Genomic DNA, 15,782 nt, shown 5'->3' on the forward strand with positions numbered 1-15,782 from the left:
AATATTCTCTTACTTTTAATGAGGAATTTATATACCGAGTTTCATCTTCTTAACTTGATAAGTTCGTGAGATACTGCATTTTTCGCTAAAATTTTAAATTCCCTCTATCCATTGGGATACGCCCTTTAATCAAAGAAACATCCCAGTTTAACGTAACTTATAAGTATTTCCAAAATTCGTTTCAATTTGTTCAACCGTTTCCTCGTAATGCGATCATAAACAACAGCAAGATCGTTTTCACTGCCAAGAAAGAAATTATAATAAATGCCCTCTCCCTCTTTCTTAAAACGGGAATTCTCAAAAATGTTGGGACATGGATTAACTTATTTTTAATGACGAGTTTATACACCAAGTTTAATCTTCCTATCTTGGCAGGACCGTGAAATATCTAACATTATGCATAGATTTTGACCCTCTGTCTCCTGCTTAAAATAAGCATTTTAGTCCAGGTAACACAATAAAAACCCAGTTCGAAGTACGTCATAACTACAATTAAAAATTCATTTCAAACGGTTTAGCTGTTTCCTCGTGATCTCACCACAAACAAAAACCTTTTCATTTTTACATAATAGATTACAGTTGAACATTGTTACAGCGAATTTGATCAAGAAAGAAAGAAGAAAAAAAAAGTTACGCATGATTCCCGAACATTTGTTTTAATAGTATTCTACTCTGGTGATGATCTCTCGATAAATATGTATTCTAAGCCAATCCTGAAAGTAGGTATTTAATAAGAAATAGGATTGACGTAAGTAATTATAATCACATTAGGATTATTATTTCAATCCAAGTTTCGAAATATATTATAGGAGGTAACTTTGTTAAAGTGAGTTTTATAAATTATTTTCGCTAGGGAAAATCCAAAACCCTGGTCATTATTCAAGTAAATATTGTGTGTATGTATACATGAGCGAGGAAACGGGTCTAGCAAAAATTAAAATCCTAAATCTGCCCCCGTCGAGAGATGAAATTAATATTATGTAGTATCTTTGCCACATAGAGGTTACAGAGGTTAATATTATGATGCTTTATTTTCATAGATAATTTTGTTCATCGCCGCAAGATAATGGCAACCCACAAAAAGGCTGTTTCGAGAAAACGACTACTTAATATTTTAGAAATTTATTAATTGGACAAACATAAATGAATAGCAGATGGCATTATTATCAGCCAAATTTGAAATCATTGGCTTGAAGTTTCTGCCATCTAGGTTTATAACACAAGAGTTAACTCAATATTCATAAAAACGTGGATTGCCGTTATCTTGCAGCGAAGGGGACAATTAGTTCCCCAAAGTGACCATCATTTTCATTTGAAAAAACTAAATCGACACATAGGTACTGAAATAATAATAATAATAATAATAATAATAATAATAATAATAATAATAATAATAATAATAATAATAATAATAAAGACGTGGATCCTGTAAAAACTAAAATATCAGAAAACAGCTTTAAATATATATATATATATGATTTGTCAATAATAATGAAAGTGGATAAGCATAATCTTGTTACGGGAATTGTTCAAGGACCGTGCAAATATCTATTCCAATATGTATATATATATATTATTTTTTTATCCACCAAAGCTATCTATCAAAGTATGATATACCCAGAATTCCTTAAACATTTATGCTAATCGTTGAGGCACATAAAAGTAGCCAAACTATACAGAGCTCACTTGATTCGCTTTCCAAATATATCCGTATCTTAAGTTTACGAACTGCCAATTTTGATTATTTTACCTACCCAACAACGTATCACAAGGCAAAACGTAAAACCAAGTGAATACAAACAATGAAAACGAACAAGAACATATTATATTGGATGGAACATACTACCTTCATTCTTATATAATTAGTAGAACAAATTATTCTAATTTCTTTGAATATTTTGCTAAAGATAAGCAAAAACCTTTACGAAGTTAAAATTGTTCTTTGTGCACCAATTACATTATATTATTAAACAAAGTATTTTATCTTTTCTTTGCTTGGTGGTTTTATTTTATTTCTTATGTGTTTCTATCACCTGCAGGAGGAGAGGAAGCTTAAGATTTTACTAAAAATTTGTTTTCTTGATGATACTCGCAGAGATTGCGGATGAGCGAAATACATAACGAAGATAATGAAACCATAACGCAACAACAAAAAAGGTAAGTCATTTATACACAGTTGCGTAGGATGCGATCTGTAATATTTTATACATTACATGTTATTAATCATATTACAAATGTAGTATCCTCTATACTAAGATTATCAAACTTGTTCAATTAATCCGAGGATACTTTTTAGCTTCCATTTATATTACACTAAAATAATACATGAAGGAAAATACATTAAATCCAGAACTATCTCCGGAAAATGAGGACGCCTAGTAGCCTTGCTCTATACTATGGAAGCTCTCTCAAAGATCTGACTGCTTGATACTGTACGAAGACAGAGTGCTTTGTATTGAAGAAATATTCATTGAGGAATACATGTGAATATTTGTTGTTAAATACAATTACTCGATCCTTGGCACGTGGTATTTCAAACACTAATTCAATTTATGCCTCTATTCCATCTTTAAATTCCCGTTTGCCGTAACAGAGTAAAGGATGTGGACACCTTACCCCTTCTTTACAGGCTTAGTAGTTCCACTATGTTAGAAAAGTGAACTATAACCTATCTTCGAATAAAAAATTTAAACAATGCACACCATGCGATAAAAAGACTGCACACCAAGAATAGAAAAGACTGCCAAACATGTAATCAGTTCACGATTACTTAAGATCGATTTACAGTCCGCAACAAGTAATTGTAGGACTTCTCACGATTACCGAAGGCACGGTTGCTTAGTGGTTGAGCGTTCACCTTTGGTGCGTGGGATCCCTGGTTCGATCCCAGCTCGCGCCAAGTGGGCTTTGTGGTGGACAAACACCGTGTTCGTGAATTTCTTTTGAGTTCTCAAGTTTCCTCCCACTTTATTCATTCCACCATTGCATTCATTTCTCATCATCACCATCTCCTTCAGAGTAGCCGGCATAACCGTGAAACGTAAAACTGAAATATTTCATTTCATTTTCAGAATTATCGAAATATTAAAATATGGTTAAATTTTCAAAGTAATATTGTAGACTACAATTTCGAACTGAGCCAAGATTGTTCCTTGGTGCAGCCTAATGTGTATCCCAAAAGAGGCTTCCGCCAGTGCACAGAGAGTTTCCCTAAAGAGTTCATGATAGTGGCCGGTTTCTCGTACAGAGGCAAACTGTCTCTCCGAAAGGTGGAATGAGACGTGAAAATCAATACTGCATACTACAGACTCATATCCTGACTGAAATGTACCAGCCCATCGTTCTACGGACAAGACGTGACCCAGGGTGAACTGCACTAAGACAAGGGATTCAGCCAGACAGCGAAACTATCGCTGGAATTCTATCGCCATATGAAACAGGAAACTGGAATTACAGCAATTTACCTCTGACAGCCCTGTCAGGAGTCCGGATGTCAGTCCAATGGACTTATTATGCTTAAGACTCCACAAGTGGCACCTATCCCATCGTCAAGTCCGCACAGTCTCCGGCTTGTGGAAACCTTGTAAAGAGGAGTGGGATGCTATACCCTAGGCTCAGCTGTAACGCAGTCCCTTGCAATGGAAATTTCGATGCCAGGCAATAGTAGAGGTGGTCTGTAAATTGACCACAATCAGTGGTGAAAACACATAATTTCCTAGTTAAGTGGCACATTGAAACGCAGCTCGATATAATTGAATCAACCAACTTCTGTATAAGAACATTACAAAAAGTGATTTTTCTTTTTACGAACTGCACAATTTCTCATCTGGATATGGTTCATATGTTTCCCGCTTACTGTCGTTAGCCATACTGATATTATATATATATATATATATATATATATATATATATAAACCGCTTTTGATAGTGTGAAGCGTGTGAGAAAGCCAACAAACCTCTTCATTCAAAATTGTTAAATATGTTTTATTTACGAACTGTTTTCTTTCTTATATGAACATATGGACCTGCCGTAATTTTATTCCATTTTACATGAAGGTTGAAGGAAATGTTGATTTCGGACTTTGTGAATACGCTGTTATCCCAAGAATTATCTAGAGAGACTGGATAATTATCTAGACAACTGACGTTACCTGGACTGTATAAGTTAGCCCAGAACAATCACCTATATTAACATTCGTCTGCTTGATAGTAACATTTCATAAGTTATCTGGCAATTCCTTGAACGATCCGGGAAATTCCCCTTTCGGCAAGCCAAGTCAAACCCAACGCGAAGAACGCTTCTAATAAAACTAATGAGTAGTTTGATCGAGCCTATGCTGGCATTAATTTTTTATCTTTTCACGGTTTAAGCAGTTGACAGACTTGGCGATAGATGTCATTGCTGACTTTTCCGTTCCGAGGAGAAAGGATCTTTCAATAGCATTTCTGATCTGACAATCAAGCCTGAAGAAGAAGAAAGAAAGAAAAACACCCCGCTAATCTTTCAAAGGGAAAAGGTAACTTGCTGTTTTAGGCAGCAAAAGAAAAAAGACTACGAATAAGAGGAAAAACCTTTCGATCATAAATACTGACTAAAACTGCCGTCCTAAGCGAAAAGACCTTAACTCCACATTTTTCGAAAATCGAGATATTGGTATGGGAATGTTCGTAGTACAATTCTGCATCTATCTAAAGTGAAATTGGCGTGGTTTGACCAATAGATAGGGGGTAATGACGTCATGAGTGTTTACCTTATGTTCAAAACTGTAACTGAAAGGAAGCAAAAAGACCTTAAGTGGCAATTCATAAGCAAATATATTGAACTGTATTACCACACAAATTTTAGATCGTGAAAATATATTTAATAAAGTTTTGCTGAAATACAACAAATTTGAACGTAGAGCCTAAGCCAAAACGCGTTTTGCTTATTTTCTCGAAACTGTGTGAAATGGAGATACGGCCTTTTCGCTTAGCAGGGCAGAAAAGCATTTATGTGTATACTCTGCCAGGTCCTCCTACTAAACATGATCTATGTAATGTAAAAATGTTTGACAGCTAACTCCTCCCAGACTGCTGACCGAGTTTGATAATTTTCGGCACATGAGTAAATCATGGCCAAATTTAGGATTCTATTACATTAGTTTTCAGGAAGGGCATATCCTAAGGGATATAGAGGGTGTTCAAAAATTATGCCAAAAATATGGTATCTCACAACACCGTCAAGTTAGAAAGATGAAATTTGGTATTTATACACTTCATTAAAAATAAGATACACATGCTCCAGTGTTTTGGAAAATTTCCGTTTTCCAAAATAATAATAATAATAATAATAATAATAATAATAATAATAATAATAATAATAATAATAATGATGATGATGATGATGATGATGATGATGATGATGATGATGATGATGATGATGATGATGATGATGATGATGATGATGATGATGATGATGATGATGATGATGATGATGATGATGATGATGATGATGATGATGATGATGATGATGATGATGATGATGATGATGATGATGATGATGATGATGATGATGATGATGATGATGATGATGATGATGATGATGATGATGATGATGATGATGATGATGATGATGATGATGATGATGATGATGATGATGATGATGATGATGATGATGATGATGATGATGATGATGATGATGATGATGATGATGATGATGATGATGATGATGATGATGATGATGATGATGATGATGATGATGATGATGATGATGATGATGATGATGATGATGATGATGATGATGATGATGATGATGATGATGATGATGATGATGATGGTGGTGGTGGTGGTGGTGGTGGTGGTGGTGGTGGTGGTGGTGGTGGTGGTAGTAGTAGTAGTAGTAGTAGTAGTAACAATAATAATAATAATAATAATAATAATATAGTAGGACGTGGATAATCCGAACGTCAAAAATCCGAACGCGGTCCCTAAAGCTTTTTACATTTTGTCTTAGCGATAGCGATAAACAATAGGGTTGTCCGTCGGCGAACCGAGGGAATGCATACGATATTGTAATTACTGTATGTACTGTATAACCACTGTATCGATAAAAGAGCATACCGTACAGTATGTTTAAGCCTAAATGGCATATTCTTTGTCATTTTCGAAAATCTGAACAATTTGAAAATCCAAACTATCTGTGGTCCCAATTAGTTCGGATTTTCGACTTCCTACTGTAATAATAATAAAAAATTGTAACAGCCAGACTATATACTTTCTTTTCATGATAGTTAGAATTCAGGTTTTATAATCTAGATGACAAAGTGCCTACTTATTCAAATCAGGAACGTGTTAAAAGGGTGAAAGAAAAGTGTATTCAAAAGTCTTGAAAGTTAAAAACTTTATATGGGATTCAAATTCTGATTTACATGTTTAATTATCCCCCTCTCTGTCTCACACACAAATACACACACATGCACAGCACCTCACTCTTTCACCAAGAAATAGCATCACTGTCATCATGGGAATGCTGTATCATTGTGTCCTCTTCACATGTCAATCTGTACAACTGATAGAGAGGAAACAAGGTTAGATTGAAAAAAGAATATTACATTTGCATATTTAGGTCCCCTCACTTTCTATAGCATTTTACGCAAAATGCATGATTTCTCTGACTTTCCCTGGCATGTTCTCATTTCCCTGACATTCCCTGATTTTCCAGAATGCGGGAATCCTGGTTTCCTATAGTGTATACTGTACCTAGCAGGAACTTGGACATTACGGAAACGGTAATATTTAAATAAATAAAATAGTTACGGGCTTAGGAAATGTGTTTGTGGAGAATTAAACAAATTACCTGGATCGAATGAAAAGTCAATGAGGATGTGTTAGAACTAGTAAGAGAGCAAGAACCAATGTTGAATGTAGATTTTAAAAAAATAAATAAATAAAAATAGAAACTGATCAGGACATTGTTCGAGAGGAGAGAGAACAGCAAGCGATGAGTCCTATAAACATAGATAACTCCTAAATCAAGATGAAACGTTTAGCTGACCATTAGTTTGGTTTACTGAGGCTTCACAATTTGCAGAAAGTAACTTGCTAGGGATGGCAGAATATTAAGCACATACGCACAAATTTAGTGATAGGTCTAAAGCTTTAAAGGGGGGGGGGGGTCAATGAGAACAAATTATATTAAACTTTGTTGGAATTTTGGAGGGAGGGTACGGACCCCCAAAACTGATCCCCTGCGTACGTTCAAGCAGAATACGTATGATGATAATCATTACCGTTATGCAAGCTTTTTTCATTTCTATATTATTAATATTTTTATATGATTACTTGTCACTAGTTCTTGAAAACTCCGTACTTGTCACGAGTTTTTGAAGTTTTAATTTTATTGCAATATCAAATTATCAATATCCGTCACAGGTAATACAAGTGAGTACACTTCTGAGTATTCTTTGTATTGGATAAACTTAAACCACTTTTAAGTAAATTTACCATTTCTTTGCATGTTGTCACAATATATTCACTTTTCGTGGATTTACTCTGGATAAACCATCAAATTTACATCATCCACACATAAGTAACTATTTCAATCCATTTAATGATATGTATATAAATTTCCTAATCTGGAAAGCTAGATAAGGAAACTAATATTACAGCTAATTAAAAAGAGAAATAAATTGGTAAGGAAATCGTATTTGTGGGGTGATAGTAGACCACATTTGAAAGAGTGGGAAGATAATGATTCAAGATAAATAATCTTCTGTACACTTATTTTTCTCCTGCACTTAATTCGTAGTTGTTGAGTGTATTTTAAAATATTTCATTTCTATTTTAAAACAAGAAAACATAAACAGACACAATACCCTTCCGTGTCCCGTTGCTTGTAACGCCTACCTAGAACGAAAGAAAAACTTCAGAACATGTCAAGCCTCTTCTCGCTTTATGGTTTACACAATGCGACATGCAATCAGCGGGGCAGGGGGTTGCAGCAGAGTGAAGATTTTAAACTGAGGACGACAGAAATCTATGGAACGAAATAATATTTATTACCGGGTCGGGAGGTGAATTTCTCAACCAAAAAAGAAAACAAAAGAAAAAAGAAAAAAAAGAAAGAAAGGCTTAACCAAAGTGTGAATTTGTCTACATTTGTAATGGTATATTAGTGATGATGCATTTCATGTTTTAATAAAAAATTATTTTGACAATAAAAATCATGCAGCGTTTGCGAACACATTTATGATGCATGAATTCAAATAAAATTTAATTTTCTACCTCTTTAACATTATTACTTAATTCAAATAAAATTTAATTTTCTACCTCTTTAACATTATTACTTTGTTATTATATATATATATATATATATATATATATATATATATATATATATATATATATATATATATATATATATATATATATATTAACCTTTTCAGCGTCAATACGAAATATTCGAAGTATTATAAAACAAGATTCTTTCACTTAACAAAGTCTAGATATTTTTATTTAGCAATTCGTAGTGAAACGAAAGATAAGTGACGGTTAGTATTTGCGGTTCAAGTTGTTGTAAAATAATATCCATTTGTTTCCATTACACTGTGGAAGTAACGAAATTTCATTATATGCATTTCACTTTTTTCGACAAAATTCTTCGGGTTTGCAACTAAGAAAACAAACAAGTTCGTTCTAACTGACGGTTCATTATCACCTGTTACACTGAATGAAGAAAACTAATCCAAGGGATCGAGCATGTTTCAGACGTTATACGGGTTCGAAATTTTTTGCATGTTGGTAGTAAAACATAAATTCGTGAGTAGTCGGTAGAGCTTTCACTTCTGGCGCCAAACTTCTTAACGTTCAAACCATGGTGCGCGATACCGATTTTGTTGTAAATAATCACCGAATGAGAAGAGGATTTTCTTGTTTCCTCCCTTATTCGCATTCCTTTCATTTTTATATCATTAGTCTTCTAAAAAATTAATACTGAAAAAAAAGCGTCGTCCTCCCCTGAAAAACTTTTAACTTTTGTTATGATTGGCTGAGTCTGTTCTGACCAGCCAATCAGGGTTCAGAACCAGTTTCTGGTACCCTGTTATATTTAGATGCAACTCCCCCTTGTTTTTACAGTGTTTGATGAAGCCAATATGTTCAGTTAATTGGCGAAACTATTACACAGTTATTATTTTACAATAAACGTTGCTTTGTTCAGTGATTTGTATTTCGAGTTTAAGTTATACTACTGGACATGTGGCAGACAGCGATCGACAAGGTGTTTTTGGACTGCTCTACTCTGGTGAGTCAGTGCCTTTATAATTTCTTGATGTTTTATTACTTTTTCTCCTATTTTTATTCTGCAAGAACAAGGCTCAAGGGGAAAGCCGAAAGTTCGACAGTTCAAGGAATTTTTAGGAATTAGAATTTCAAGTGAAATGATTATAAACTCCTTACTTTTTAATCCTGAGTTTGTTTTAACTAATTAATTAACTTTCGTAGCATTGTGTCTATACATAAATCCTAATTTCCATCTTGATATACAGCTGGCCAGGATTAAAGCCTATCCGATTCACTACGTTGTGACTCCATGCCAAGAACTAAAAGATTCTGAAATTTACAAACATTTTACTCATAAAATAAAAGAAATCGGGTGTCTCCGTTACCTCCAACTTTTCTATTACATGAATCCTTTCACCATCACTATCCGCTTATAACTTGCATCTCTTTCCTTCAGCGAGGGACTTTCAATCTAAATTTTCACTACTTCATCACCCATTCTTCTGACTACAAAATACACAAATTACTATCTGGCGTTTTATTAAAGAAAGAAATGAAGAATATTGAATATGGGTAGGAATTTAACAACAGGAAAAAAATACATATTTATTACGACCCTGTTCTTACTTGAGGATATTTCTATCAATTATGATTTAATTCGGATATTTTATCTATATCACAAGCAGCACATTATAGGTCCGTTAAACTTAGAATCTAATCTACGTATTAACAATGGCATATCCATTACGAGATACTCGTAGATATTCCAAAAACACGAAAATAGTGTTTGTTAAGTGTGTAAAGATAAACACAGTATTTAGTTGTCGAACTAAAGCTGTTACTTTACATTCATCAAATAAAATCCGCAGTACAAAATTCAGAACGATGGAATTCCGAGTACGAAATTCGGAATCGAAAGTCATGGTCCGTTCTATCAGACAGAAGTGACTCGAAATGGTTATAAACAAAAAGAATTACAGTTTTACAACACTAGTTAAATTATATCTTATTTATATAAAAACTTAGTATTCTACTAATCCATTTCGCATATCTTATATTCCGTAACTTCATTTCATCCAATACTTGCTCACGCCTTGACAGCAAGCATGATTAAGGTTATTCTTCAACAGTAGATGTGGATGTTAAACAAGTAAACTAAATTAGAAAGGGAAAAGAAAATTACGTGTTCCCACTGAAATTTATATTCGAACATAATGAAATCAGATTAACATCACGGAACTATTTACGTAGATACCCTAATGTATGATCTATACATTTATATTGCTGAGAAAAATTAAAAGTAAATCGCATATAAGATATTCACTAAGTTTTTCCTGACTCAGGGAACTTCAATTTAATCTATTTAACAATTTCTTTTTTCGAAATTATTTATAAATTTCTAAAATTGTTATTTTCTAAGTCTCTTTTCTACACTTACATTCTTCCTGCATTTGGTATGTGATTGTGTCTGCACACTTGTTGCTCAACGAAGTAAGTAGTAGTACAGGTCTTTAGCTCCAATTATATACCTCCAATTAATTCACACCTGTAGAAGAATTTATCAATGATGCTACTTTCGTTTAACAATATTATCTAAATATATATAAACTAAATATCTGTAAACTAAACAAATGAAATGATGAGCCAAGCTAAATTATGAGTGAGTAATTTCTCAGGAACAGATTACAAAACAGCAGCAAAGAAATACAAGCATATTTACTCTAATAATAAAATATTGTCTCGGCAGGTTCAAGTTACGTTAATTATTTGAAAATGTGAATAAAATCAATATTCACGCTATATATAACAGAAAAGCACTATACTATCAATACTCTCGAACAGAATTCTATTATACAAAATTAATGTACAGTAATAAATGCGTAACGGATCTTTCAATTTTAATTTAAATACTTTTTACGTTTCAATATTGGCAAAGCAAATAATAATATATAACATTACGTTTCCGTGTACAGCAAGAACTAAAAACATACCATTCGACACCCTTACAAATGAAAAATTATAAGAATTAAATATTATTACAAGGAGAGAATATTCAACATTCCTTTTGCTTAATAGAAGTTTCTTCAACTACTACCTTAATTATAATCACACTGTTATCAGACACTAAGAACGGGAATATTTGCTCCATACAGAATTAAGGAAGTGACTTTTAAAATAAATTAAAGTCACTGAAGTATCCTTAAAATCTCTCTTCATAAGCTTTTCAATATTTGGATCATATTACTTGAGGAAAAAAAAAAAAAAACAATTTCAGTGATCTAAATGTCGTTTGACCTGAATTGAGCATTACACTCAGTTTAATATCTGTAAACAAGGAATAAATTACTGTGGCAGAAAAAACAAGAACATTAAAGACAATGACCATGGACAGCAACAAGCACAGAATAATAGAAGTCAAGGAAAAAAATAAATGAAATCTATTTGATTATTCAAATCTGCGGATAGGACAGAAAAATGTCTCTAAGTCCGACACTATAAAAAATTTAATAGCGAAAAACATCTTTTAACTGAAATATAAAAACAAAGTAATGACTCCTCGATGGCAAGATGGTTCCATCATCACTACTGTCTTCACATCGTACAGCCTTAATAAAATTGCAAAACAGTACAATTTCAAGTTCAGCTTGAATTAACGAAAAGCAGGAAATATCGTTTACTGGTTACAAGGATTGCTTTGTTGATAGGTATCCGTATTCTGAAGTCTATGATATTAGTCTACTGCAATTGTGATAAGCCACGCCCATGAGAAAAAATGAGCACAAAAATTAAACACGTTACCGGCTCGAAAGAAAAATACAGTTTAATTAGACGTTGTTAGAGTTATCGAAGCATTTGTATATTACTAGCATACAACTAAGGAGATTCGAATTTTATACAAAATTTCGTCCCGTACTCAAAGAAGAGTATATGAATTTGTTTCATTTGGAGAAGGAGTCTATCGTTATATACACAGGGCAGGGTTGGCAAAAACCATGGTTTTTATTAAAAAAACCAAAAAAAAACTGTTTTTTTGGTTTAAACCAGGTTTTTTTGGTTTAAACCAGGTTTTTATGGTTTAAATGATTTGCTCTATATATTCATATCATATATGGACAGAAATAAGTTTGTTTCGCCTTGATGTTATTATGCAACAACCGGGTTATGCTAGAAGGGGTCACATAAGCTTAAAGCGGAATAAAAACCGCTTCTCGAGTTACATCCGAGAGAAATTGTCCTCCATTTGAACTTGGAACCAGGACTAATTGGCCACAAATGCGATACGTCTGCCGACTCACTCACGAAGGAGTCCTGATAAAAAAATACGTTGTACTGATCTTTACATGCCTCTTAATATAACTGTCAAGAGTCATTTCAGAAGGACAAAAAGATAAACAGTTGCACAAGTGAAACCATTACACAGAATTACATATGAACAATTTCAAAGTACTACGGAGTACAGAAGAACTAATTTAGTTCAAGTTAGTTAACAACGACTTTTATTGATCCAAATTAAAGAAATACACCGACTTAATCTGCATATCAATAAGAAAAGTGAATAAAGATACGAATTATTTGAGTCCACTTTGGCTCAGACTCATTTATACATAAATAGATACCAAAGATACTTATTTCACTAAATGCCTCTCGTGGGGTCTGTATGACCACCCCCCCCCCCCACACACACACACAAAAGTACGGCATTTTCGATGTATTTTATCAATAGTGAACATTGAAACGAAACAATATTTAGAATTTTTCTTCGATTGCAATTACATAATAATAACAACTACAAAAAAATCACAAAATAAACATTTATAAACTTGTAAAAAAAAAGTTGCTTTTGTAGTATAATCTTTTTGAGTAATGAATGGGGAATTTAGGTCTGAATATAATACGAATAATATACGGGAGTGAAACGTGATAACTAGAGACCGGACGTTAGGCAAAATGCCTATTCTTTAATATTAAAGATATGATCAAAAATAACGTTTTAAAGTTTATATAAGGGGTTATAGTTTCGATTTAAGCCAATTTTATTTTGCCTATTTCGACCTTTACTGCCTAAATAATTGCTTTAGTACCTAATGTTGCCTATTCTATGCATTTTCTTCAAAGTAAGCCTTCATTGGGAAAATATACTAGGAATGCAATGGATATACCCGATTGCAATGAAATGAGCTGAGCGAGCTTAAACTACGTAATCAGGAAGCGTTTTTCGGTGATTATTCCTCGATGGTACATCGGATTTTTTATTTCGACCTATGTTGTCACTCAGCACGACATACTCTATCAGCGTGCTAAGTTTGGTTGAGATCGGCCAAACGGTCTAGGAGTAAGCGTTTTTCGGTGATTATTCCTCGATGGTACATCGGATTTTTTATTTCGACCTATGTTGTCACTCAGCACGACATACTCTATCAGCGTGCTAAGTTTGGTTGAGATCGGCCAAACGGTCTAGGAGGAAGCGTTTTTCGGTGATTATTCCTCGATGGTACATCGGATTTTTTATTTCGACCTATGTTGTCACTCAGCACGACATACTCTATCAGCGTGCTAAGTTTGGTTGAGATCGGCCAAACGGTCTAGGAGGAGTTCGCGGACAACCAAACGGCTAACCCGAGTATAAGAGCTTCGCTTCGCTCAGCTCAATAATTTATATAACATAAATAATACATACATATATACGTATATTAGGTGTTTGTAAACACAAGCACGTGGTACGTTAGAATATATACACAGGGTGAACTTCAAAGATGTGCACATACTTCCGAGGTGATTAATGATATCAAAAGAAGACAAAAAGTTCTCTTGAAGTTTGTCGAATTACGTGTCGTGTGCGAGTGATAATGGTGCCAACTTGGAATCGAAAATCGAATATTGACAATTGGACTGGAACAGATAGATGTGCACATACGTTGGGAGGTGATTCGTGACATGAAAAGAAGACAAAAAATCCTGTTGAATGTGGAATTCCGCGTCGTGTACGATTGACAGGGGTGCCAACTTGGAATGAAAATCGAATCCTGACAATTAGAACGGAACAGATAGATGTGCACATACGTTGGGAGGTGATTCGTGACATGAAAAGAAGACAAAAAGTCGTCTTGAATTCACGAATCACCTCCCAAAGTATGTACACACTTTTATGTCTCGCTCCAATTGTCAGGATTCGATTTTCGATTCCAAGTTGGCTCCCCTGTCACTCGTATACGACGCAGAATTGCACAACATGCAAGAGGACTTTTTGTATTCTTTTGATGTCACGAATCACCTCCCGAAGTATGTGCACATCTTCAAGGTTCACCCAGTATATATGGAATGCATAGCAAACTTCGTTTTTACATATGCAATAAAAGAAGATATTGACAAAGAAGTATGTTTCTATATTCTTTGAGCATTATTTATGACTTGAATCTATTTTTAATGGTATTGAGTATTTAACTTCATTATTTCGAGCTACATTTTAGTGCCTATTTGACTGCCTATTTTTTAAATTTTTAGTGCCTATTTGCCTGCCTATTTTCTAGGTTTTTAGTGCCTAAACATCCGGTCTCTAGTGATAACCCACAAATGTGTGTTCATCAAGATTTTTCAAACACTTACACTATTACGAACATTTTTTTGTTTTTTGGTTTAAACCAGTTGGTTTTTTTGAAAAAACCAGCTGGTTTAAACCTTGGTTTAAACCATGGTTTAAACCACCTTGGTTTAAACCAGCCAACCCTGACACAGGGAATTTAGAAGATCGACATTTTCTATTAACTAGCTCTATTAAATAAATGTCAGACGTCAAGCTCAGTAACCATCTTTCTACATCACCCGATATAATAAATATATTTTCAGTATAATTGTATTCAAAGTTTGCACAAGGATTTTGTCCATCATTTTCACATCGTCATCGTGAAACAAAAGATCGCAGAACGCAGTACTTCAAACACGAGGAATCGTGGTGCTGGCGATTCCTAACACTTCCGACTCCCCTCCCCCTTCCGGCACCCAAGCATACTCTAAGTCTTACCTTTCTCTATTTTGAACTCACCTTTAAATCAAAGCATATCTGAGAGTTTTGTTGAAAGCCCTAGCTCAGAAACTGCACTTTCCCCCACAGGTCTTATTTTGATGTGAGGAATCACCTCTTACAGTTTATCAGTATAGTTCATTAACACCCAGAATATAGTACATATAGTAAGTCGAGAAAAATCGCATGGTGGCTCTAAGTCCTCGTCGTGGATCTGAAGACTTGAATGGTTCTTGGTGGACAGACGGCTCGTGCGGTTCGTAGTGGTTTGAAGATACATTGAGTTCGTAGTTCTGGCCCAATATGAATCTCGTCTCTCTTTCTTTCTCTTCCCGCGCACGGAGCAGCGTTTGGGAACGTTGTTTCTTTGGTTTGATTTGAGTTTAGTGTCCTTTTTAACTCCGAGGCTATATGAGATGTGGAGATAAAGCTTTACGTCGGGTCCGAACCACATGAGCTCCCACTGGCGATCAAACTCGGGTCCTCCCGCGCTCAGAACCTGTGG

The 15,782-nt window shown here is 34.3% G+C and overlaps 1 protein-coding gene across 8 annotated transcripts in view; it reads right to left on the bottom strand.

Annotated features, from left to right (window-relative positions):
* dock (SH2/SH3 adaptor protein dock) overlaps window positions 1–15,782 on the bottom strand; it is a 180,521-nt gene that overhangs the window by 122,626 nt on the left and 42,113 nt on the right. For 6 of the 8 annotated variants that reach the window (XM_081769257.1, XM_081769261.1, XM_081769256.1 and 3 more), the window contains exon 2: window positions 10,697–10,804. The exons of the other annotated variants lie outside the window; for them this stretch is intronic. In XM_081769257.1, coding sequence (XP_081625383.1) covers window positions 10,697–10,709 — 13 coding nt within the window. In that variant the 5' untranslated portion in view covers window positions 10,710–10,804. The remainder of the gene's footprint in view (window positions 1–10,696; window positions 10,805–15,782) is intronic. 8 annotated transcript variants of the gene reach the window in all.

Source organism: Thermobia domestica, chromosome 8 (genome assembly GCF_964235325.1).
Source record: "Thermobia domestica chromosome 8, izTheDome1.hap1.1, whole genome shotgun sequence".
Taxonomy (NCBI): Eukaryota; Metazoa; Arthropoda; class Insecta; order Zygentoma; family Lepismatidae; genus Thermobia; species Thermobia domestica.